The sequence below is a fragment of the Aythya fuligula genome, chromosome 5 (genome assembly GCF_009819795.1).
Source record: "Aythya fuligula isolate bAytFul2 chromosome 5, bAytFul2.pri, whole genome shotgun sequence".
NCBI lineage: Eukaryota > Metazoa > Chordata > Aves > Anseriformes > Anatidae > Aythya > Aythya fuligula.
This window is the reverse complement of record NC_045563.1, coordinates 55,813,712-55,841,183: the sequence shown is the minus strand read 5'-3', so window position 1 is coordinate 55,841,183 and position 27,472 is coordinate 55,813,712. Positions and strand designations below refer to the sequence as shown.

General features: G+C 34.7%; 1 protein-coding gene across 2 annotated transcripts in view; it reads right to left on the bottom strand.

Annotated features, from left to right (window-relative positions):
* LUZP2 (leucine zipper protein 2) overlaps positions 1-27,472 on the bottom strand; it is a 184,474-nt gene that overhangs the window by 23,857 nt on the left and 133,145 nt on the right. For both annotated transcript variants that reach the window (XM_032188988.1, XM_032188990.1), the window contains exons 8-9: positions 22,848-22,922; positions 18,628-18,798 (exon numbers count right to left, since the gene is read on the bottom strand). In XM_032188988.1, the coding sequence (XP_032044879.1) occupies positions 18,628-18,798; positions 22,848-22,922 (246 nt within the window). The remainder of the gene's footprint in view (positions 1-18,627; positions 18,799-22,847; positions 22,923-27,472) is intronic.

The window sequence follows — 27,472 nt, the reverse complement described above, 5'->3', positions numbered from 1 at the left end:
TCTTAACTCCACAAACAGCTGTTCCATAAATTTCTCTGAAGTGGGTCCTTAAATCCTTATTTATATTACAAAGGTGTGTGTTAGTCATTGAGTGACTTACATTTAAGAGTATAAAAATATCATTATTAAACTACTTCCAAGGCATTTTATTGCACCCAGCACACTGAAACCAACATCACTGACATAAAAGGAAAAGTAGAACAACCTCTAAATTGGACAAGAAAAGAATTACATTTATTATCTGAAACTTCTCAGTAGTTGGCCTAAAAATAAGACTGTATGTATCATGTAGCACATAAATAATTTCTTGAATTACTGTACTGCTGAAGGACTTACTAATAGAATTGCAGCATTCATATCATTAATTGTTTGTGTTTCAACTATAAACTTCAACTTTTCTGTTTCCATAAGTCAACCAAAAGAATTGGGGGCAACTTGAGAAATGATGGGTTTGTAAATGGTAAAAGGTATTATATACCTTTTATATACCTAGATATTATATATCTGTAAATATCTAGGCACAACGTCGTTGCTTGAGAAAGGGTCACCTTGACTAAGTTGAATTGCTTATGGCACTTCTATCACCACCTTATTGCTTTTCAACAGAATTTTTGACACAAGTCAGTAACTTTGTTGTATGGACTACTTCACACAAAAGCTGGCTGATCTGCTTCTGCTATTTTTGTCTCTAAATTAATATTGAAACAATTTGATGCCACTCTACCAAGGCTAGTCTAATCTTAAAATTGTGCATTTGAGATATTCTGCTTTCACAGTTTTCTTCCACTCAGTCTGCATTGGGAATTACATGAAACTTTTCCATCTTTGCACTTCTCTAGGCCACTACACTGTCATGTCTTGACAGAAACATCAAGATGAACCACATCAAGATGAATCACGAAAATACATTTGTTTTTTTTTCATGCATCTCAACAGCAGAACAGCTATACTATGCTTCACGATAGCCCAACCTATGATTTTAGTTTCACAAATGGAAATTGAGGTGGCACTACCTTCTCTCCATTTGCAAAACTCAGTTCAAGTTCTAGCCCAAGTACTGACAAAGAAGTACTCTGTGTCAGAGTACTCCCCTGTACTCTAGCATCTGTAATTTTGTGGTCATCAGAGGATGCCAACATGTAAACAGTCAGTTGTTAAGTGATCGAACAGTTGGACTAGATGATATCTGAAGGTCACTTCTAATTGAACTATGTCATCTTCTATTCTTAATAATTACTCTGTACCATACTCCTATGTACCTTTGGTATTCATTCTGTCATACAGCAACTTAAAATGCATAAGCAATTGAAAAGAATTTTCTAAACTGCAAAAATTCATAACTATGATATACCACTAAAGATACTGAATATCTCCTTTTAAACCTTAAAGGTAAAACAGCAGCAGGTATGAAGTCCTCTTAGGTAGAGACAAATCAAGAATTGCTTCTTCTGTACCCACATTTTTAGTTGACAAGTACTGGAAACATTGTTTTCACACTCATTTCCTAATAAAAAAACTGAGCCTGCACAATTCCTCGAGAGTTAGAAGCACAAGATATTCTCACTGGGATACTAGATGTTAATAAAGACATAACCAGTCACCTATACAGAAGAATACTGATACAACTCAGCATAGATATTGAGACATACCAGCTGAGAGGCTGGACTGTGTTCCTGTAGGTTGCACTATCAAGAAAGGACAAGGTTCAAGGGGTGTGCAGTTCCAAGGCATCTTCAGAAAGATTCTAAAATCAGTAAGTTATCAAAAACCACAATATAAGATCCAAACAATTGTAGCTATTCTAAAACAACAAGAAATCTCACTGTCCTTTAAAAGAAAACACTAACATATCAGCAAGGTAAAGTTTCCATCTGGATAGAACACATCTGCAGTTTTTAATTGTGTATAAGATGCTTCTAAATGGCAGGCTATTTCTCTTTTCATGTGTAAACCCCTCCAGAAATCACTGACTTTTTCAAAGGGTCTTGAAGAACATGAAAAAAGGTGTGTTGCAAATAGTTTTCTCTACAGGAAAAGAAATCTGGAGGGCTGTAATCAATTTTTTTAGATTGTCTCAGTAACTAACTCAGCAACTAACTTGGTCATGACTTGGACTTCAAAAAAAACATATGATGGCCATATTCTTCCTCCAGGGGAAAACTTTTGAGTGAAGAACAATGACCCTGAAATTTAAGAAGAGTGGATTTTAGTAACACTTTTCAAAGGAAAATCTTTAATAGATGTATAAAGATGCAAGCAGTGAATTCCCGCATTGTTAAATTTGGTTTAATTCAAAAGGTTTCCAGAGCTGTTCATATTAGTATTGCACACCCTAAGGCACAAAGCATAGAGGGGCAGTGGTTAGAGAAACAGCATTAGAAAGCTACATAATTCACATATAAATGTCTGCACCAATGTTTCTCCATCAATATTCTGTGAATATTGGACAGAATAAAAGTACTGAATTTAAGAAAGAACTAACCTTTTTATTTTCCTTCACCTGCGAGAAGAGAGGGGGAACATGTTTCTTTCATTATCAGCCCTCCCTTAGTAGCACTGAATAGCAAGGATGCACACCTTGCAACACAACACACAAGGGAAGAATAGCTCTTTTTTTCTCTACAAATAATACTACTTCCACTCTGGATCAGCAACAATTCCGATAAAGTTTTTAACTAGTACAACTGTGGTTTTCTTATTCATAGTTCTTTAATAGTGAGGTATTCCACAGCCCTATATCTATGGTTTCATATGCAAAATAGCTTAGAAATAATAAACTCAAATTTTCAGATAAGCTTTCTTCTGATTTATGCACAGCTCTTAGCCGTCTGAATTCAAAGGCATCATAAAGCTAAGAAGTTTCTCTCTGGTGTTAAATTATCAAGATTATTTCACTACTTCACACTTTCTTTCTCCTTTCTTCTTTTCTGAGTCACCCATCCATTCATTATTCACCACAGGGTGTTGTTTCATCCCTCCCCCCCCCCCGAAAATAATATTAAACCAAAGTTTATATAAGTCAGATGAAATTCAATCTGTATATCTGTTTGTATTTATCACCTATTTGTTGTGACTGTCTGCTAACTACTAAAGTAATTTTCCTTCAGGTTATCTAATAAATTTGAGCAATTACCTGTATAAAAGCCATCGTATTTGCAAATTTATTTTTTTGCTCTTCTGTATTGGATCCCATGGGCAGCTAATGGAATTCTGATGCAGAGATGAGGCACCTCTGACATGAATCCATTAACACCGTTTCACAATACGAGAATTAGTGATCAAATACATTTTCCTCTTATTCACCTTTTCTCCCAGTTAAGCTGTAATCAACAACTCATGACAAGTATGTTGTTGACCGTGGGACAGATTTTCTTCTTGATGTACATGGGTCACTGATATTTACTTTATAAACTTAGAAGAACACACTGTATATGAGTGCAGAAAGAAATGGACTATTAACTTTCACTGGTTATTGAAAGGCAACCATTTCATGAGAAAAGAGAAAGTGATATAGAAAATGCTACAGGTAAATGTATATAGATAAATGAACATATAAGCTTATATATATATGTCTATGTAAGTATAAATATACATATAACCATTGATATTTTCATTCTAATTGTACTTGTTCAGTGAAAAATCTGGTAACTCACTGGCTAGACAATCTTTATTTTGGACCAATACAAAAAATGTGAATAAGCATCCTGTTCAAAGTATAATTTAGGTTTAACCTAGTTGTTTATATTTCAATTGAAGAAGTTCATGGCAGAATTTCTTTCTTTTTTGGAAAGAAATTGAAGCAGAAAATATTCTTAGACATTTTCAAGATTAAAAAAGAAAGAAATGTGGTACGTTCTTAAATTCATATCACGTGCTACAATACAGCAGATAAGATAAATAAAAAGTTCAAATAATTAAAAAAGCCCACACAACATGCACTCACAGTGCTCTCACAGTAAAACAGACCAAAGGAAGTAAAGGCATTAGCAAAAATCTCAAATTCTCCACAGAGATTTAGAGAAATTATGTGCGAGGTTGGTACAGAGGTTGCAGAGGCACTTTGTGTGTATTTTGATTTAAGTTCTTTACAAGAATCAGTAACAACACTCTCAGCAATACAAAGGAAAAAAAAATAGAAAAAAAGAAAGAGAAAGAAAGAAATGGCAAATAGTGGAGCAATCACAGGATCAAGATATTATGCTGTTATTGTTTGCAATATAACTGCTGGGTCTGCTCGATACATGTGTGCTTCTATTGAAGGACGTGCATTTTAGAAATGCATTGAGTTTTTTCTTTTTATTACTTTGTTTGATTAAAATATTAGAAAGTTTTCCTTTCTAAAATGAATTCATCCCTTTACTGTTTGAGCTATTAGCTGTACTTACAGGCATAGTTTATTATGTGCTCCTGCCAAATGTGGTTGTGTATCCCTCACAGGTCTGCTATCACAAACATTCATCTACATTCCTGCTGAGAATTTTTCTAATCAAGTAACCAACGACTGGAAAGCTCTAAAATAGTCCCGGGGAGAAAACGACACCAACAAACAACAGAGATTCTATGTCAACACTACAAACTCAGCAGTGTTTGCACAGTAGCAAATACTGAAGAATCTGCCTAAAAAGCAGGCAGAATAGGAAAATAGTGTTGCATGTCACTTGGGCTTGACACAGCTAGCTTTAACCAACAAGGCTGATAGTCCTCCTTTCTTCTTCAGCTTTCCCTGCTGCCTTTTGTATGCACTGCCAGCTGAAGCTAGACTGCTCTGGATCCTCAGGATAGTTCAACTAAAGACAGCTGGGGTTACTGTTTTCACTTCACTACTGTAATGGGAATGTAAGCTTATGAAAAGAAAAATATCAATTACAAACACCCTGCTTCTCTCTTCAGTTATACCGTTGCACTAAGAATCATAGATTTCAGTCCCCTTCTACTCAGTATTTGAAGGGTACTAAAACTAGAAAATGAATTCCTGCTAGAATGCCATCACTTATTTCCAAGCTGACTGTTGGTCATGTTAGTATGATGACCAAATAAACAGCACAGCAGTATTTGTACATAAATTTAGACCTGACGAATACCATCATCTGTAACTTATAGAACCTTTCCATTAAGTGATTGGTGAAATATTGAACAGATAATTGTCACTGTTAAATTTGAAAATAAAAAAGGAAACTCAAGAACCATAGGATGAGTATAAATGGAAGAGCTTAATATTTAACATCTCTTCCTTTCAAAGTTTATCATTATCCTTGATCCCATGCTTAACGATTCCTATTGTAAATAATTTAGAATAATGAAAAGTAGTCTAAAACCAAGTTTCATCAAGATAGTGTCAATCTCCATAATAGAGAACAGGCAGGGCTTACAAGGGAAAAAGACAGCATTAGACATACTGCTCACTAATGCATGAATTTGTTTCCACATCATTTCTTTCATCACATTTCCTCTTAGTAACTTTTGACTTAGTAATACGTCATGTGCTTATCTATGTCCTTTTTCTTCATTATTTTGGGCTCTTGCTGGGATGACATGCCACTATGTAATTTGCCAGCACTGCACTGGAGTCAGTTGTGATATATTAGCTTGACAGGGAAAGAGTTTTTCCTGTAGGCTCTTAAAACTACAAAATGTGCCTTTCCAAGTGTTTGGAAAGAGCTTAACTCACATTAGGCAATTTAAATTAATAAATAACAATGGACTGGACAGCAAAGTCCTAGAGCTTCAGGTGGCATTTTCAGGTGGCATTTTCTTCTAGGCATTAGAATGCTTCCAGGAACACTCAGTAATGATGACACAATGTCAGATGTTAAATTATCAAGTAAAGAAATGTATTGTCTTGGTCTAGATTTTGTCTGTTCAGCTCTTCTAATATCTGAAAACCAAAAAGTGCTTAAGGGTAATAGAGAACTGAGGGTGGTTTTAATTCTGCCTAGATGAACTATGGATGATAGGAGAAAGAGAGAAAGTTGCCTAGTCTGTTTTTCCAGTGAACAGACAGAATCTGGATTTAAATAATTTAACCGGATCACAGCATGTTTATAACTTATTTATTTTTTTTTTATTTTTTTTTTCCAAATTTCTGGTGCTGAGAACATGAATGAAAACATTAATTTAAAGGAGTTTTTATACAAATGATATACTGGTACATTAAAAATCTTAAGGTATACAACAAATTCTTTATAGAAAACTTCTGTGGCAAATATGCCAGCTGAGATTATATGTCTGCATTCTTTTTTTCTTTTTTTTTTTTTTTTTTGGTCCGCATGTTTTTTTCTATTCTCAGTATAAATAATTCATAGCAGATGCCAATATTCACTGATACCAAAATATTATTCCAACAGATATCAGAAGCCATGAGTACATAGGTACAATTTTATTTTTGACGAGCCCAATTACTTGTGAGCACCTATGTCTAGTTTCAGAATGCAATTAGTACAATTGATATGGCATATTTCACTTTATATTTCTTCTAATAATCATTTGTTTAGCAACAGTTCTAGATGTTTACTGCAAATTTGTGTGCAGCCAAAACAACGGGAAAAGGAAGTAGACTTGACTAGATTTGAAAAATAGAACAAATAGTCCTTCAACCATCATATATATAATTATAGAGAAAGCGTTATTAGAGAAAAACTTGTTAATATAGTTATAAATGCTGATCACATGTATTTATGGTTTAAACCTAGAATTTTTCATTCTCTTTATCATTATTAAATTTTATCATCTGCTTTCTTGTAGATTGGGCAAGTTGGAGTACATAACATTTTGTACTATGCAAAATTTGAGGATGGCTAGAGAAGGAGGTAGATACTCATGGGTACAAATAAATGCATTTTATGTATATATAAATAAACCTTCTCTCTCCCCTCTTTAAATTAGCTTTTACAACTCTTTTAAATTTACTTTTAAAATAATATGCTTTTGATTACTGAAAAGTTCGAGTCATCCTATTCAAACAGTATGCTGCATTTCGGTTGTCTGAAAATTAAAGAAAAATCTCTAATACTACTGCTACAGATGTCATTTAAATTATTTTTTGTACTTCGTGCATCATTTCAATACTCTTACCAGACTCCTGATTTGGACTTCCTGACTTGAATTGCTGCTGTACATGAAATTCAAAGACAATGCTATAACTTTTATTTTAAGAGAAAATGGTAATTTCAATGAGTTTTCCTTTCTTAAAATTTTCAAAATGCTTAATCAATTCCTAGATCAATCTCCCTTACTAGATGAAAGGCATCTAGATCAGTAGTCTCTTACCATCACTAACTTGTTAGGAGAAAAGTCAGCTTGATCTTATTCTTCCACTTGTTGGGCACTGTTCACCATCATCTGCTGGTGCTCATTGTTCTACTAATCACTATGCCCAGTCAACCTATCTTGCCTCAAAATAACAAATCAATTCAATTAGAACATTAGTATATACATACATATAAAAAAAGTAACTCCCATCTGAGAGTACTTTTTGTTCTATCCTATTGCACTGAACGACTTTCTCACACGGACGTTTATTTGTACATTCTTAACTCTTTATGAAACATTTTCACGGAATCACTGAAATGTTGAAGTTGGAAGGGGCCTTTGGAAGCCACCTGATCCAACCCCCCTGCTCAAGCAGGGTCACCCAAAGACACTTGCCTAGGGCTACGTCCAGGCGGCATTTAAAGATCTCCAAGGAGGGAAATCCCATTGCCTCTCTGGGCAACCTGTGCTGGTGCTCTGCCACCCGCACAGTGCTCAAGTGTTTCCTGATGGTCAGAGGAAAACTCCCATGTCCTAATTTGTGCCCACTGCCTCTTGTCCTGACACTTACAGAAAATGTAATAGTTTGCAGTGAACTAAGGAGATAGAACTTAATAAATGTGTTTTGTTCCAGTGTTTGATCGAAGTGACAAGCACACAGAGGCACATGACAGTCCCTAGCAAAATCTCTAATTCTTGTCAGGAAGAGCAAGACACAAGTCTTGCTGTTCTCTCTGAGACATCCTCTGTGTCATCAGCAACTCATGGATGCAGGGTTTGATACTGGACATGTCTTAATTCAAAAGGTGTAGAAACCAGTCAATTTGACAATCCTTTTTCTTCCAGAATTTAACCTTCAAACCCACAAATTTCAGCAGCAAGTAGCAACACAAGTTCTTAAAATTGGGTAGTGGATAGAACCTTCTGCTTTTAATTCTCTCTTAACCTCTGCTGAGCTGCTGCTCTTTCAAATGCTTCTAGAGCTACCTGATTTAATTCCCTCACTTTATCAGTTGTTCATTATTATTATTATTATTATTTTTTTTTCCTGGATTAGCCATATCCCAGCGATGCACCAGCCCTCGTGATGGTAGGGCTATGCCACAGCATGCAGTCACCAGACTCCTGGCACCACACTGGTGTTGGGGACGCCTTGTCAAAGCCAGACAAATATTACAATGCTGCACCAGACCAGGCTAGCAGATGAGCAACCAGGTGAGCAAGGGCAGAAAAGGGAGAGCAGGGAAGGGCCAGGCAGGGCAGAGAGTCTGGATCTACATCATTGGCCTATGATAATAAAATACACACAGTCACAAACTTAACTGCATCATGTCCCTAGAGGAAGGTGGAGGCTCCCAATAACCATGGGCAAAGTGATCTTGCCACAGCACACCATCTCTCTACCCCATCACAATCCATGCTACAGGGAGCTGGAAGCTCTCCACAGCACAAGGGGGCTACCACCACTGCCCCCCCCTCTCCCCCCTTCAGGCAGCTGGAAACTTCCCTTGGACAAGGACAAAGGGAGCTCTGCACCATTTTGCTTCTTTGATTTTAACATGAGTACAAACTCCTTTATCTAATTCTTTTCACTTTTCTACAACTTCTGAAGGTTTCAAACAGGCTGTTCTTCGAGGCAGAAAAAAAACTTCAAAACTTTATTTTACACAACTTTTATCGTACCTAAACATCTTAAGATGTTTTTTGTGGTTGTTGTTGGTTTTGTTTTATTTATTCATTTATTGCTGTTTTACTTGTTAATACTTAAGAAACTGAAGCAACCAAATCAACATGTTGCTTTAATAAGGACCTTGATTTTCTACATCCTTTACCAAGGAAAAAGCAATTAGCTGGGGGATAATGAACACTGTATAACACTTCTTACATTTCAGAGCAGAAATAATACATTGTGTCAGAATATGCTTTATAGGCAATTACAGCCTCCCAGATGAACGTAAGCAGCTACTGAAGTTACAGTCACAAACATTTGCATTTTCAAGGTTCCAGAGGACTCACAGACCACAGGACGACAGGCTCAGTGAAGTTGGAACCCTTCTGAAGCAGGAGCTAAGTTACAGAACCGAGTTAACAGGAATGCTTTTCGTTTCAAGACTGGGGTATTTTTCCCCAAGCATGCCTCAAAAGAGGCCCTTTATTGATTTAAGAAAAAGCAGGAATCCTGCTAAAGGGAGCTTTTCAAAGATAAACTGTTTCCTTCCAATCATCTTTTTCTTTAAGCTCATCTTACAAAAACAGCTATCATCATATCATCATAAAAAAGTCCCTGACAACACTACTGTCATCATGACCACAGTTATATTAACAGAAACGAGAAATATTTTTTAAAAATAGTAGAAAATAGGAGTCTATACATAATCCATACACCATCACAAAAATTATTAATGAAAGAATTAAATATTAACTTTACAACCCCATTTTTTATCATTTCAAACACTCAATTTAAACACTACCTATTTAATTTTAAGAGCTGAACAAGTTTAGGCTTGATACTAAAAGCCTTTTTTTTTTTTTTTTTTTTCCTTTAATTGAATGTTACCTTTTTCATGAGCGGAGAGCACATTCCTTTAAAATACTACTTTCTTAGAAAAATAAAATAACATTTGAGATTTAAACAACAATAAATTTGGAATGGGGGACAGCTTAAGAATTAGGGAATAAGATTTCAGTTTCAGCCCAGTACGTGATTTCTTAAATTATTCAAAACTGAATAGAACTTGATTGTCTTAGGTTTGCCACCAGTCTATTCTGCATTTTTTATCCTTGATGGTTCAGCACAATGGTTTTAAACAAATTATTAGAAAATTCAGTATTAGTGGCCCAAATATCCAATTTTCAAGTATTGATACATCCTTGAATGTTTTCCAAATCATGTCTTTGCTCAAATAAGAGAACACAGGTATCTCCAATGCACCTCTCTTGGCTCCGCCTATTAAGTGAAAATTTGCAACAGTAGATTAATAGATTTTGTATACAGGATAACCACATTAATAATTATAACGTAAAGCTTTGTTCATCCTTGGGTAACAAGGGTTACCCCTTGGGTACCCCTTGGGTTACCCCTTGGGAGTACTTTCACAATTACATTCAAGCTTGTAAGCCTTTTAAAATGATTAATTAGATCTTCTGCACGCTTTATATCTTTTTACACAGAACATAGTTAGAAAAAAGCATTAATACTAACAAATTTTAAAACCAGTTTACTAATATGGAATTGAAAAAGTTCTGTTTCTTTTTCATTGCTGTCATCAAAAAATGAAGAATTACAATAGACAACCTTTCTACATATCCATGGTTTCTAATGGAACATGTAACAAGCGCATCAGCTCATAAAGTCGTAAGATAAAGCAATGTGTTACCAGCTCTCTGCTAATTGGAACGTGAACTAAAATTAAAAATACTCTGTTTGTACCCAATCATCTCTACTGTCAACAGGGGAGACTACAAACAAACAAACAAACATGTTGAAAAAGTCCATCACTTCAGTAGGAGAGAACAGGAATCACTAAAAATATACCTGATATGAAATTAAGGGGATCTCCTCTCCCTCTGCTAAAGAAAAAGAATAATAAGCTTTTCCAGAAAGCTATTTATCTTCACAGGCAGCCTGAGGCTGCTCTAGCACTGAGGCCTGGTTTTAGACTGGAGCAGAATTTGAGAAGATGGATGTAAATTGTTTGCTTATCCCAGATTACCCCAGGTCCATGCAAGACCATTAGCTATACCTAATGACTTTTTTTTACTTTGGTAGTATTTTACACATTCCTTAGGAAATTTAAACATGACATGCTCCATGCTCCCATCAATTTTTCTGCCACTGTCAAATAGTAGTCCACAGTATTGTGGGAGACTTTATAGAAATAAAACATGAATCTAAAAAAAAAACAAAACAAAAAAAAAAAAAAGACATTCTTCAGAGACATTTCCTCATACACAGGCAAACAACTGCATTTAACAGCCAGAGAAAGAGCAGTAGTTACAAATTAGCCCTCAACCCATTAGCCCTCTGCTAATTTCAGAGTCATAGGATCCCTCGGGTAATGGTCCAGTTCAGCTACTCATACCCGATTACAAGAAGGAGAGAGGTCAAACGCTTAATCTATGAAATGAGGGTAATTATAAAGATCATGTCAGCAACTTCAATGAGAATGATGTAGTTATGGGATACGGACTACATAAGAGATGCCAGGTGCTTTTTTCCCCCTCCAGCTTCCCTTGATTGTACTTAGTTAACAAATAAAAAATAAAAAAAAAATTCTCTAAAACTAACTTACTGTCAAGATAATGTTCTAATAATGAAGACTTCTTAAATGTAAGCAATAAAATCAAACAGCTTCAGCTTTCATTTTAACGATATCTGGTGTTAAATGTTTTCCTGCATATAATAAAATTTTATTAAAAATTAGTCACTGAAGAAAAAGGACTCTAGAAAAAGTTAGGTGGAAGCTTTCTTAGGAAATATGAAAAACATTCAATCTGAAACAAATTCAGGAAATAAAAGGTATGAGAACCTGTTGATGTTCTCTTATGAATCATCATTAAAGCAAAACTAATACAAGACTATGGTTGGTATCTAGTTGATCAAAATGATAATAAAAGTCTATAAGCCTACAGAGAGCTATAAAAACTGAACAGGAGAGACCTTCATGAGCGAATAGTTTATGCTAGTCATGCTTCTGCAATTAGATTACTTTTCATCTTTCTAAAAACAAATCTCTTACTACATTAGGCTTAAAGATACTTTTAGTACCTGAGCTCTGTGATGTAAGTACCTTAGAAGGGCACATGTATTCCTTACTCTGAAATTAAATTCTAAACCAAAGGAAGATGTCATTTTTCAATGCTATTTTACTTTCATAATGTTTGTGTGTTAGGAAAGGGTTATATGATTGGATGTCACTACTGCATATTACACATACGGCTGACTCTGCATTTATTAATAGCCTTTTTCTTTTTTTAATTACCGTTTCCCAATCCCTGTGCTGAATGCAATGAACTACAGGTCACTGAAATTGCAGGTGCCAGTGATATCTCATTAACTCTGTCAGAAATAAAAGTGGAGGAAACAAATGTAGAAAAGCAGTGAGCTACCACAGAAGCAGCCTTCCTAAGGCTGTCCTTGACGTTTTTTCTGTTTACTCATAGTTGGCCACACATGTTGTATTTTTTGCCCTTAGCTTAAACCCTGTTTCCTCTGGTAAAGGTGGGTATACATTTATTTATTTTTCTCCTCTGTTGTTAAAACAGAGAATTTCTGAAGAGATTCAAACACACATGGCTACATCTGTATTGGTTTGTATTATCCCGGAGTTCAATTTTACATCAAAGAAGTTTTGCTCAATGTGGTTTTTACAATTACATGGAGTTTTCACTTACCACCACAGCTAACTAAACAGGCTAAAAATCCATCACAGTTTCAGGTCTAAGCTTTTATTTTATTATCTTTTTGAAACAGACCCTTTAACAAACCTGCCTCAGACAACACCGGACCCTGAGGCCTGAATATTCATTTTATAGAAAAACTGTGTCATGTAATTTATTAAGTTTGGGGAAGGAATAGGAGACTCAGAGAGGAATATTTAGCTAGGCAGAATGAGAGAAAAATGCTCAAAAGTGGTATGTTAGGAGAAGTGATCATGACTACTTAGAAACAAGGAAGGGAAAAATGAAAGGTGGGGGAAAAGAGGAAAACCTTGAGCTACTCTGCCCTCGTGGTACAAAATACCAAGTAGATGCAGAATGTGATCAAAGTGATTTGGGCAACAGCAAGGAAGTACTCAGCAAAATCAATAGAAAATTGGAAAAGAACAGTCATAAATATTTTACTTTATAGAGCTTTGGTTTTCTCCCGTGAAAGAGAGACTATGTAACCAAAAAGCATATGCATATTGTGAATGTCAAGTATCCAATCCCTTACACTAGCATTTTTTTAAATTCAGCCTAACATCTTGTATTTTTCAAAAGAACACCTTTGACTTGTCATTTGATCTCTGAAGCGGGGTTATTACCAACAAAATTTGGAATGCTTCCTGACACAATACAAGTCAGATTGAAATTTACTACCTAAAGAGAAATAATTTCCTAGTTATTTTTTCAGCATGTTGTAGCAACAGAGGTCACCCCTAAGTAAAAATAATCAGATGCACTTGAAAAGCTTTTAGAGACTTATGACACAAGTAAATCCACAATTTTATTCAAGTTTTTTTTTTCATAGTTTCTTGAGCAACAAATTTTCAGCCGCTTTGTTCAGGAGTCAGAACCTTCATTTATATTACAATATAATATATTGTAATATTGGAGTAGTGGAATCTTACAACACATTATCTGATCAGTAATAGTTCCACTTTTAGAAAACAGAAATTATTTCCTTTAGTAATTTGTTCTAAGTTTGTGTTCTGACCTACAAAGGGAAAAGGATGAGATGATATATTGCTACACTCAGCTGGTTATATTTTCTTTAATCTAAAGCTATTGTATTAGTTTTCAATGATCTACAAATAAATATGAAAATAAAAAAAAATTGTTCATCCTTCATAAACATGGACGGACCCAACCTACACATCCCTAATGTTTCTTCAGTCTTTCAAAATGTTTATGCATATTTTGAAGAAATCTACACATGTAATTACAGTTCCTTTCAAATTTCTAGTCAATTATCACTATAATATCCTAGTCTTATCAGTAATATGATACACAATTTTCTATAACTAATATTCAGTATAAGTAATTAACTACTCTATCATTATTTCATATAAAATATTTATATCAATCATTTCTAGTTTTGTAGAATGAAATGTTTAAGGGTCTAGAGCCTAAGAAATGTTCTGTTTCACTAGATGAATCATAACCTTTTTCTAGGTTAAAAAACACACATACAAACAACAGCAACAACCACCACCAAACCCTGAAAAAGTTAAGTCAGGAAACTTAGATTCCTCACAGTAAAGGCATCTCATATTTTCAGCAGCCCTGGTCAGTGTCTTTAGCAGATGCTCATTATGCCTTCAAAATAATTGCAAGCCTAAATTTAACCTAAATACATGGAAGTGCCAACACAGAAAACTTGGGCTCGGGCTCTACATGGCCATTCCAAAATGCTTTTCTGTCTGGCCTATTCTGACCAAATATCCAGACATGTACCTTCCTTGAACAGTTTCACAAGCTGAGGCCCAGAAGAACACTTTCCTAAGCTTAAAGCTAGTATTAATTTCCTGAAACTCATTTAGATAGCACATGAAGTATATTTATTTCTGGGAGAAAGGATGATAGCCCACAGTACTTCAAATTTTCTGGATTTTTACATTGATCCACGTATGCTGGAATACACAATAGTCAGAATATCCAATACAGAGGCAAGAGCTCCTTGCAGCAGTTGCCAGGAGGAAAGTGTAATTTTTTTGTGAGATTTTGCTATCTTTTGAAAATGCATTCAATGCATTCACACTGGAATAGCCGTTTCCCTACTTTTCTACAGGATAGTTCTCATTCATACTCAGTCTATATATTCTCTATCAAGACTAGGACACTGAAGTGGCATTTAATATGTTCTTTCAAATTATGCACTGTATGGGAAGGGGGTGTTATTTTCTTCACAGTTCGAAATTCTTGGATATTTCTACTCTTAAAATAGTGCAGTTCACAAAATACAAAAAACCCACAGGGCATTTATAATGAAAGAATTCATTTGGGGAATACGTGAAACAAAGTTAGGCAAAAACACCCCGGAGCAATGTGATTATTCTGGTATCCTTGTCACCGTATGGTCCATTATTTCTGTATTCAACCTCACCACTGCAAATAGAAACTTTTTCTCTGTTTCACTTCTGATTTTGGTATACCATTAATATTCCAAATTACTGAATCTTATTTGGTTCCATTCTAGGTACAGGTATCTTTACACTCCACAGCCAAATATATTTGAATGATATCTATTAAATAAAATATTTATTAAGTGTAATGTTAGCTTTTTTTTTCAGAAAGGGGAATTAAAGCAAACTGAGTAAGAATGCATTCCACCTAATAACTCCACATATTTGAGAAGAGCTCTACAACTTCTGAGTTGTTTTTTATGCCAAGCTACAGTTAGTGCAGAAAAGGCCTCAACAGGAAGGCAGAACCAGTACACAATTCACAAATTACCCCAAACCACATTTCCCGTGGTGGGTAATCTAGTCAATGTTATAATATCTATCCATTAACAATACACTCTTCCAGTACCTAAATGCCTATGAAATTCCAGGTCCTTAGGCACTCATTTAGAGATTTAAAGGGAGAGCAAAGTGGAGTTTTAGCCCTCCTCATCATCATAATTTTTCCCTTTCCTCATGACCTCTGGTCATGGGAATGAGGCAAGGAAATTGCTGCCACTGAAGCCAGCTCTGGCAACTCTAAACTCACTTGGGAAGATTTTCCATTTCCAGAATACAGAATGGTTACTTGCTGGGACATGATGGTGCAAAAAGAAACTGTATAATAAAAAGAATTGTCATGATCTAGAAAGTTAAAGACCTCATAAATCAAGATTAATGGCCAACTTTCTGATTGTGTGTGGTTTCCTTGGAGGTGTTACTGCCATTGAACTCACACACAGTCTTCAATCCATTTATAATGGTAAATACTTTCACCACTGACATCTGTGTTATGATGGGTAAATGATGGCTCAAGTGGGTTTGGTCTGAAATATTACTGCCAATCCTGTATTTTACACTGTAGTAAATTTTACATATTAACTCTTTTAAAACATAGCAAAATGTGCATCAGACTGATACTGCTTCTGACCAATTTAAGCAAACTCTATCTATGATTTAAATGTAAGAATTTCCCATTACCACTCACTATTCCAAATTCCTGAGCTATCCAGATCAACATATTTCCCCCTGATTTATGCACTTTTTTTTCTTACAGATTTACATTGATTTTTTTAAACTTAGATTTCTTCATATTAGCTTCCTGAAAGACCCAAATAACTCCTTAGCAAATCATCTTTTTAAAATGAACCTTTCATAAGAAATCTGTCAATTTAATTTCTAATTATCCTATCTATACCATGTTGTTTTAAGCATCTTCTCTACAGAAATACAACTTTCATATCCAAATTGTTTTTAATGAGAAGCAGCCCAATCTTGTAGATGACTGTTCTGAAATGATACTGATGTCATACATCATATGATGTACTCTTTCACAGATTTAAAATAAGTTTGACGTTTCTGGAAAACACTTTTTAGGCTGGATGAGAATATCTTTGAAATAAGATATTTGCCACACAAATGATCATTTCTTTCCTGAAGGTTAAACTGCTACTTATCAGACATGACAAGACGCTTAAGTACCGCTCATCTGAAGTTCCCATTTTGACATAGGAAAACTTATTTAAAGTAATCAAACACATTTACATTCACATAAATACTATCCTGTTATATTAAAATGTTTATGCAAATGTAATAGAGAAAACGATACACCTGTAGTTAGATTTACTTGGTTTAAGAGTAAAACAAAGCCAAGGAAAAGATGCATAAGAATGGGTGTCATAAAAAAGAAGCCTTTCATAATACAGCACAGATGTAGAGAGTATAATTCTGGACTGACTATGATTACTTGACAACCTATTTCACAGTAGCAGATTTCAATGGTTTTAAAATCACAGATAATGCACAGATTTATAATAATGAGGTGTCAATATGTGGAAGAGCAGGACTGCAAACCATTATTTTTGCAGACATTTTCATGGCATATGCCATGTGCAGAGAAATGTGAGCAATGTCTATTAAAGAGACAGTATAACTTATTTAAACACTCGTGGGATAGAGCGGACTTAGACTGCAGCATGGAAATACTGCTACATTTTATAAACAGGAACATTAAACACAAAATCTATTTGATTATGGAAAGAGAATGAAGAATATTTTGTGTTTTAATCAAATGTCAAAAAAATGCAATTTTAATCTCTACATTGTATTCACATTTCCTTTTTTGCACTACAATAATACCTGCAAAACCAAAGAGAATTCAAATACTTCAAAGCCTCTGACCCTATATCAACATTAAACACAGGCACAGTGACTTTTTCGGCTTTATCTTTCAGTGCACCTATGCTTTCATGACAGGCGCAAACATTCGCAACCAGATGAAAAAGACAATAAGAAGAAAGCAGACCATTCTACAGACACACTCATTAGGAAAAATGTGCTCCAGGGATCCCAGGGCTCAGCCTGCAAGTCCCATGAGAAGAGCCCACATTGCTGCAGTAATCTTAATCTGTAGATTAAAATCTGTAGATTAGATCTGTAGAGAACCAGTAATCTTAATCTAAATAGGCACTGATATTCCCATGGGTTGCTATTAATACACTGCTTTGTTTCAAGAGTTAATGATTTTTTTTTGAAGTGAAGTTTTCTTCCTGTAAAACAGTTAAGGAACCTCCAATAATTATTTTAAGACTAGCAACATGAGATCCAGTTTTATAATCATATTCTGATGTCTGAAATTATATTTCAATTTTCATTACACCCTGAAAGATTACTAATTTTTGGCTCCAACCACTGTACTAATAGTGTTTATTAACAGCTGCTATATAAAAATTACAAATTGACTATGAATTGGCAATTCCCATTTTTATTTCAGGAAAGAGTATGAAAATTTAAGGTGGATATTAAATTGTCCATCCATCATCCTTCTGTAACATTTCCTTTTGTAATTGAAATCACAGGCTTGTGCTAGATTTATTGAGCCAGTTGAATACAGAAGCAAAATGTAACCCTGGAGATGAAAATTATCAGGATAGCTGTCAATCACTGTTAAAGCTTGACTGCATTAAAATGTCTTAATCTATTTACTCAAAACACTTTGCATTAAAGATTTATTTTAAAATTATACTTTCTCCTAAACTCTGTTCCCATTTCCTGGACATGTTGTGTGAGTCAAAGATCCCTTTTGGCAAATTCTGTTTGGGTTTCCCAGTTTGTTTTCTGGTTTTATATTAGACTTTTTTTATGAAAAACACAAACGGTGTCACTGTTGAGTGCTGTAATGCCACAAACACATTATCAATGTCTGGCAGGTAAATAATCCTATGAATTAACATTCTCACTTGTTTTTGATGTAAATCCATCTTCCTCGTAGATTTGTTATGCAAACACGGTCCATTTAGCAAGTGATAGAATTTTGTTCTTCAGCAAATAAAAGTACCCACTTCCCAACTTTGTAAAAGTTTATTGACATCGGAAACAGGCTTAGAATTATCTTCCAAATTCATCCTAATCTTTCAATGAATTTTAAATCCTCCTTAGTTCCAGTTTGATGATTCTACAGGACAAACTCTCAAAGATGCTTAAAAAAAAAAAAAAAGTGAGGGAGAAACCATACCTTGGTGCTGGTGCTTGTCATTTGAAATGGAACTTTTGAGCCCTTTGTAGCTAGGGGTGTCAGCTTCGCAGCTGGTTTTGTAGGCATTCGATTCATAGCAGGAGGCTGATTGTGCAGAACAGAAGACAGGCAAAGCTGCACAGTTTCCTTCAGAGCTTTCAGCTGTGACTCCTGGGGAAAATAAGAAATCACCAGTTCTCCAAGATGTGTTATAATGAACACAATTGCTTGCTTTCTCTCTCTACATTAAACACCACATTTAGAACCAGCTGCTGTTTTTTCTTATTAACAGGAAAAATTAAGGCTGTTTAATGCAGTTTTTAAATAGATAAACTTATTGTTTATTAAACATGAAACTTTAAAAAGTCATGGAACTCTTCCCTTTCATCCATGCATTTTATCCATATCGTTTATTGCAAATACTTATTAAATATTTTATATTTAAAGGAACAAAAATACAACAAATATATTTTCACATATAATAGAAAGAATCACATTACACAAGTATTGCAAAGACTAGCCTTTCATGGAATTTTGTTTATAATATTCAGAATAATTAGTAATTTTCATGTTATAAAGATTGATTTTAATCCAACACAAGTATGACTTCCCTCATGTACATACATGTGCATATTATGTTACTGCGCCATATAATAGGCCACAGGCATTTCAAATCTGTTAAGAATATGATTGTCCATATCCATTATTGTGCTTTAACCTTTCAATTGGAGAATACACTGCTATTCCCATAATTACAAGACAGTGCTGGTAACTTGAGAAAGAATACTGCTATTTTGCTCATAAAAATACAGATAGATATATTAATCAAAACAACAGTCTGTCACTGAAATAAATGGAGGCAGTATGAACAGTAAGATAACTATTGTACTGGAGGAATCTCTTTTTAAATCTTTATTCTATCATTGCAAATCACTTAAGTCAAACCTTAGTTATTGAAATAACTTTATTATACTTATTTCAGGGGGAGTTACTCAGCATTTGGTGTTAAAAAAAATCTCGCTTTTAGTGTTTGTATTAAAATTACACCTAGAAATACAGAATACATCCACTCATTTTGTCCTTCAAAGATTTTTTAGAAGATACATAAAGAGATGCATAAAGGATCATGAAGTATACTGTGGCAAAAACTGATGGGAAATAGATGTGTAAAATATAACATACTACGTGTCAAATGTTATATGTATGATATAAAAATATTTCACAGTTGTATGAATAAGTATCTTAAGCAATGGGATTTAGCATACATCATTTTGGTTTCGTTCATTTGCTGAACAACTAGTCTTAGATCCTGGCTAATATTTTTGTTTTATGTCAGATAACTTCCATTGAAATTCAGCTAGGGACTCGACTCTATCACATAACTGAGACAGTCTGAAAGAAATAATCACCATTTATTAAAAAAAAAAAAAAAAAAAAAAAAAAAAAAAAAAGGAGTAAATAAACAAGAGTCAGCAGGGAACACTTCAGTTGGCAGGACAAAAGACAGACACAAAAAACTGTTCGTACAGAGCTCAGTAAGGAAAATCAAAGAAACAGGAGATCGAAAGGTGTTCATTTGTTTGCAAACAGACAAAATGGAGTGTCTTTCACTTAAGATGTGTGCAGTGAGAAGGAAAGCTAGATTATCATCAAAGAGACCAGTGTTTTGTATGAGCAACTAATTAAAATGTATGAACCTTGAGCCAGGATGGTAAATCTTTGACCTAATGGCAGTGTAAAACAGTAAGGATTACTTCATCCATCTGATTTGGGATCTTTTAATTTTTAAGTGACAAGAGAAAATCTGAGCACTCTTATTTTCTGTTATATATCTTTTTATCTGCCTTTTCAAGAACAGACTACACAGAGAACAGAAATTGCCATTTGACATAGCCTAAATCAGCTAAATTGGCAGAGGTAGCAGGCTGTCTAATTTGGCCTGAAGATATGGACTCAAGCATTATAGCACTACATGACCCTGAATGCTTCCTACGCCCTGCATGTGTATGCCTGGGCACCTGATGCACCACCATTAAACACCAGCAAACACGTTCAGGATAATAAACATGGACTCCTCTTGATTCTGAGGGGAAAGTAGCCTCTTGATCCCTAAAATCCTCTTGTTAATTTATCATCCTCTCACCTCACTCTGCTGTTCGTCAATGCTTAATTTGTCTTGGCTACAGCCAGCCATTTTGTCGTTACAGATGTAAAAGCATAATAATCTGTTTTGTTTTCATCCTGAGGGTAGCAAAATTCAATTTTGACTTTGCAGATAATAGCTTTATAAATGCAGCACAAGAGTACAACTTAAAGAAAAAACATCGGAACCAAAGATGTCATTTGACAAAGTTCTCGGTGACATTGGATATACCCAATCGTGGGTCAAATAGACTGTCTGCCTGTCAAAAACACTGTCAAAACACAATGCATGTTTTTTTTTTTTTTTATATTAACTAGACCTGTTTATACTCTTGGTATGTGGTTGAATGCAGTACAGAATACTTTGGGCTGTGGTAATTCAAAAAATGTCAATTTTCCAAGGATCCTTCACAGGAACTAGAAAAATGCTGCATTATAAATACACTGCTGAGCAACACTAAGTCTACCATCAGTGCAAAAATTATTTAAAACAAATATTTAGAAGAGAATTTTGATATCCTCCCAAAGGAAAAATACAATTTTATGCCTATTTATAGGCACAGTTTGAGACTCAATCATTCAATTATTCATTTCCAATATAGCTCATGCTCCAAAAATGTGTTCTGCTTTCTACACCTTTTCCATTCCTTTAGCAGAAACTACATGTGCTAACATTCTCAAAACGGTTATGGCCAAGTCTTCACTGAAGACATGGATGGATGATTGGACATCTCTAACTATTTTTAGTTCAGCAAGAAAGCTCGCGACCTGGGCAAAAAGGTGCCTGAAGCTTAAATAGTCTTATTACTTTGCTGTTAGAACTAGTCAAGCATGGCTATTTCTAGTCTCATATTGCTGTTCGCAATTTCACTGATGTGAACTTCATCCTTTTCCTTCGTTTGCACTGTTGTTTAACTCCTGTTTACCTGCTTCATTTCCACTGCACTTGCACAGCATGTGAGCAATGATGCCATCCCAAAGACTTTCTCAGTGATTATTTACCAGAAGACAACAGCAGGCTTCTAGTAAGCCTAGCCCGAAATTAAAATTCTATAATATTTCCTAAGAATGAAACATAGGGTCAGATAAGTCAGCTTAGTGTGCTGCAAATCCCCTTTTAATTTGCAGATTGAATTTCTTAATAGCATTCTCATTAGAAGTTCCTGATGTCAAACGTTCTTTACTTTCTCCTTCAGATGCGCCTGCATTATAATAACTGCATTTAGAATATGTTTCCTACAAGCACTGCCCTCTTGTTATTGCCACAGACAGCGCTAGTGAGGGAGCATGCCTGAGTATATGTATACATTTTTCAATTAATATGTGGAGTAGGTCAGTTCAGTGTACAAGTAAAAAATAGCTGATATATCAGAAACACACTCAGGTTTGGATAGTGCTACTGTGATCATTGCTCATGTAGAAGACATTTTGAAGTGCTGGAGGTAAATCCTTCATCAAAAGGACAATTTCAATTATTGTAATACTGATAACCAACAAAAAATGCTTTCATGCAAGGGGCATACTTTCTTCATGCTTAATGGAACTTGAAAATAGTAGAAAACTATTAAAAACAATATATATATGTACATACAAACATTTAAAAGAATAGTCTTCAGAAGTATATTGAAGTGTTTTCTTGTCTGATAAACTGCTTTCCTAAGGATTTCTCATGGCCTCCCGTCCTGAGAGTGCTCTTCTGCCCTCTGAAGAGCTCACTCTGTCACATCAGTCGATCCCGACATGTGACAGACATTTCTATCCAGACTAAACCTCAGATAAAATTATATCAGTTAACAGGCATATTCTCATTAGTGCATTTGAATGCATAAAGAGCATTCTGCTTTCAGTGGGTCTTTGAGATCTTTATTTCTAACTTGATTTCCCTCCTCTTAAATAACTTGCAGCTGAATTTAACTTCACACATTGTAATTAGTTCCACTGACTTCAATAAGGTAACTCCCAGGTATGTGCAATTAAGCATGCATCTGAATTTTTGCAATAATTCCATTTGTTTTTGTCAAATTACACTGAAACATTCACAGCTGACAAACGTGCTTACATCACGTTACACTTCTTACTTTGTCAAGTGCTGCCTTTTCCAATTGATCCTTTGCAACTGCTAGTTTCTGCTCCAGATCTGTTAGCTGTTGTGCCTGTGGGAATAAAGAAGAAAAAGCTGATATAATCTACAATTTATTTATTTATTTTAATGAATTGGGTCAGAATTGGTTGCCAAAAGACAAGGCCTCGAGGGATATATATTTTTTTTCCTTGAGAACATGTATTTTTATGTGGGAACAGGGCTCAAATCTGCAGAATCTGTGAACACAAGTTTACTCTTTAATTTCAATGTCAGCAGTAAAAGATATTTCATACTATATTTATGATTGTTTCATAGTATCCTTCTGAAAAACGCAAGTGTTCAAACAGGTTTCATTATTTTGTTCATTTATCTTACTTCTGTTTGTAATTCAACACAGGATTTTGTACTTTTAAACATGGGCTTATTAACAGTAACATAACTAGGAATCAACACAGGAATTAGGAAGCATCCAAATATTCACGCATGTGGACTCCTTATGAGATGCTACTATCTGCTGGTAGGCAAGGGGTTAACTTCAGATTTGTTTCTTCATCTCCATTCCCTTGAGATATGAAAGGAAAATTCACAGGAATAGCTAGTTATGCAATACATAGGAAGAAAGCATTTGGGGAGATCCATACTTGAAGTCAGATTCAGGCACCCAGTCTGCACCCTGTTCAGAAGGCCTGTTTGCTTTTTACCTTGCACATTATTTGCCTGCCGAGTCCTTTGGGAGGAGATCTAGCTTTCTACAAAGTATATGCAATATATTGAATGCAGACATTTAGGAGGTACTTTAAAAACTCAGTAAATAAATACAACGATTTTCTCTCCTCTTTCCTTCCCTGGGAACGAGACACAGTTGAACAGGCTTCTCATTTCAGGGAAACTCATTCTCTGCAGGAGCTTCCCACTTTGGGGCAGCAGGAGCTCCCAGATTCCCGCAGTTCTCAGCTCTGTCATTAACAGCACATTACTATGTAACCAGAAGGAAGATGGTACAGTTTTCTTTTCCTTTTTTTTTTTTTTTTTTTTTTTTTTTTTTTTTTTTTTCCCTATTACTTTTGCAATAACAGCCTACTTCTTGTTTTCCCAGTTTATGAAGGGAAGAGTAGACAGGTATTAGACTATCAGGTTTTCTTCTCTCTGAAATTCTGACTAGGTAGTGCACATTTTGTGCACGGAGAGTAATCGGATACGTTGCTCATTTCTCTTTTAGGAAGAGCAACACATTTCAATTTTGACCAAGTATTTGCAATCATGCTTTCTTTACTGCCACCCCTCACCTACTAGGTTTCACAGGTTTAACCCAGACAGACACTGTTTTCTTGACAGACTTTTCAAGATCAGACATACTTTACTGACTGTACCACAGCTTTATGTGTAGCCACACAACATAAATGCTGTTTTAGCCTACGCTCCACAAAGCACATTTAACTTGGTTTACATGTTGGTGCAATGACTACTTGCAGCACATACTGTAGGTGATACGTATAGCTTTGACAGGCCTGTGGTTGTTAGCAGATACCTCAGGAGACGTCTGTTAGCATTAGGCATAGGCTGTACTGGCTGATAAAAAGACAAAAGCCTGACATTTTTATTTCCCTGATCATGTAAACAACTACTTAGTCACATTTTAAAACAGGATTAGACATTTATCTGTGGATTTATCAGAGCAGCTACAGTTTCATTAGTCCAAAACATGTACGATTAGGCAATCTTGCTTCAAAGCAGAAGTCAACCTCTTGCTCAAATGCAGGGAAGTCTCTCGTGACCACATTCCATCATTTCCACTGCATCACATTTCGTCGAGCTGGTACTAGTCACTGTCACATGCACACCAGAGATCAGACAAGTGGTTCAGCTCATCAGCATGACAGAGCAGGCAATACAGAATGAATCTCGATTTCATTAGATTTTGCATAATTTAACTAGACTTTATGAGAGGAAAATGTGTATTAACATACAAGAATTTACCTGAAGTTCAGCAACATCAGCAGTTGTTACTAAAGATAGTACATAACACAGACAATAAGTACATTTCTATGTTTTAAAGACTGAAATTAAATTTGGTTCTGTCAGAGACAGTTCTCATTAGATACTAGAACTAGACCAAGTAATTTCTCACATCATTAACATTTTAGTTATTGTTACTTATTAAAATACTCTACACTAGTTAAACAAATTAATACATATTAAAATATGAGTAACATTTGAAAAGGAGTATATATAATTCCACTTATCATTAAAAATAAAATTATACAAAATAGTGTTTATATGGTGAGAGGCCACAATGGCATCTCTGATGGTGTGTGTTGCTAAGGATTAAGATTACAAAGAGGATGATGGATTGCCACTTGTTGTGGGCCAGACAATTAGACTACTTTTCTATTCAGCACCATCTGTGTTGAAGTTTAAATCAGTGGAATAGATTTACACATTTCAAGGTGTCTGGTTTTCTTAGATATGTAAATTATTCAGGTGACTGAAAAGCTGGGTAGTTAATAGAAAGCAGGTAACTGTAGTTACAGGTGACAGCTGTTTCTTTCTTTCTTTTCAGAAGAATGTCTAATACTATATAATTCATTGTTCTCAATGAAACTGCAGTCATATTAAAACCAACTTGGAAGAAAAGAATTTAATTTAATTGGTACCTGTCATTAAAAAGAATTAATTAATCTAACACATAGTGGTAACACAACTCATATGAAGTAAAACATTTTCAGTTTACAGTGGAAAGGTATTCTTCCAAAGGACAGGCTAATATTTATTAGTAAAGTTTGTCCATGTGCATCATTTATGATGCACATATCCTCATTTATCCTCATTCTTATTTTGGTAATATCATAGTATTATGATGGGCAAACTTTATCTGTATCTTTCACATATACTGGTTTTATTTCACAGATTACTGAGCCAATGTTGATAATCTGGCTCAATATTGATATTGAGCCAGGTGGTCAGATAACCATTCAACTGACATTAAGTAACAATAAGATCCTGGCATTAAAAATGTTTCTTCCTTCCTTTTTTTTTTTTTTTTTTTCTAATCAACTACTCACTTAGAAATACTGATGTTTATTTACTTAAAAATCCACGAATGGCAGAATGAGTTTTTTTATTATTATTTTTTTTTTTTTTCTGAAAATTTTATCTATCAAGCCTGGATTCTTATCACAATAGCTTCACTGCTATTTGAATTAAAAAGATTGATAAGGACCTCAATTCAATTAATGTGCCTTAGAGACTGAATGTAGAACAAATACAAAATACCAGTAGAACTACACAAGGCAAGTTTTGATAGGGAGGAAAAGACCCTTGCAAAGCATGGTCTGGGAAAACAAAAATGTTGTTTCCCTTCGGCATTTTCACAGAGTCAGGTCTTACAGACAAACCCGAGATAAGTCAATTTTTCATCCTCTGAAAGAATGCACTGAGCAATTTTTATCCATAAAGTACACTTTTCTAGATCAAATCCACATACAAATATATGTACCCTTACTCACTGTGAATTACACAACACAGAATGGCCATATTTAATTTTTTCCAAGCATAAGTACAAAAATAAAAATAAAAAAAAAGGGAGACATGGCTATTAAAAATACTAAACAACCATTAGAACAGCCTAAAAATATTTTTAAAAGCTTTTAGCATTTTTTCCACAGAAAGTTTATGCAACATAGAATCATAGAATCATAGAATATCCTGAGTTGGAAGGGACCCTTAAGGATCATCAAGTCCAACTCTTGACACCGCACAGGTCTACCCAAAAGTTCAGACCATGTGCCTAAGTTCACAGTCCAATCTCTTCTTAAATTCAGACAGGCTCGGTGCAGTGACCACTTCCCTGGGGAGCCTGTTCCAGTGTGCAACCACCCTCTCTGTGAAGAACCCCCTCCTGACGTCCAACATGTTCAAATTCATTTAATATTAAATAAAATGTAAATGGTGATGGCTTTTTTATTGTTTTTATTTGTTTTTGTTTTTAACTTCTAACTGCTTAAAATAACCGTAACTATTTCTAGTCTCTTTATGAATTTTCTTCAGGGGATGATTAAGATATGTTTTAATTTGGCTGTTTATTATAAAACATTTTAACCTTATTTTTTTTTTTTTTTACACATACCAAGAATCGTTGGTTATTGAAGATAAAGTTATCACAGATAATGCTTTAATAAAGAACACAATTGACTAAGTGATGTTTTATCACGTTAAATTTTGAACTTTTTTTTTTTAAAATGGTCATTAAACAAATACTTTGAAAAATGATAAAATATTTAGTGTACAACATTTTATTTCATAATTCATTATATTGTCTAACTAGGACAACTTTTTAATTGGAAACCATTTAACTGAAAACTGGGACAACTACTAAACTTGAATAAATTACCCAGTAAATAGAAATTTTCTGTGCTTATTCTGTAAGCATTATTTGTATCTTAGAAAAACACAGACTCATGCTTCTGAATTCTACTGTTCACAGAGTATGTAGCTGTATGGAGAGTATGTAAAATATAACTGAGAATAAAACTTTTTGGCAGTGATTCCTGTTAATCAGGTGTACACCTATAGCCAGATGTTCAGAAACATCTCAGTTGCACTTAAAGCACTTCCAACAGC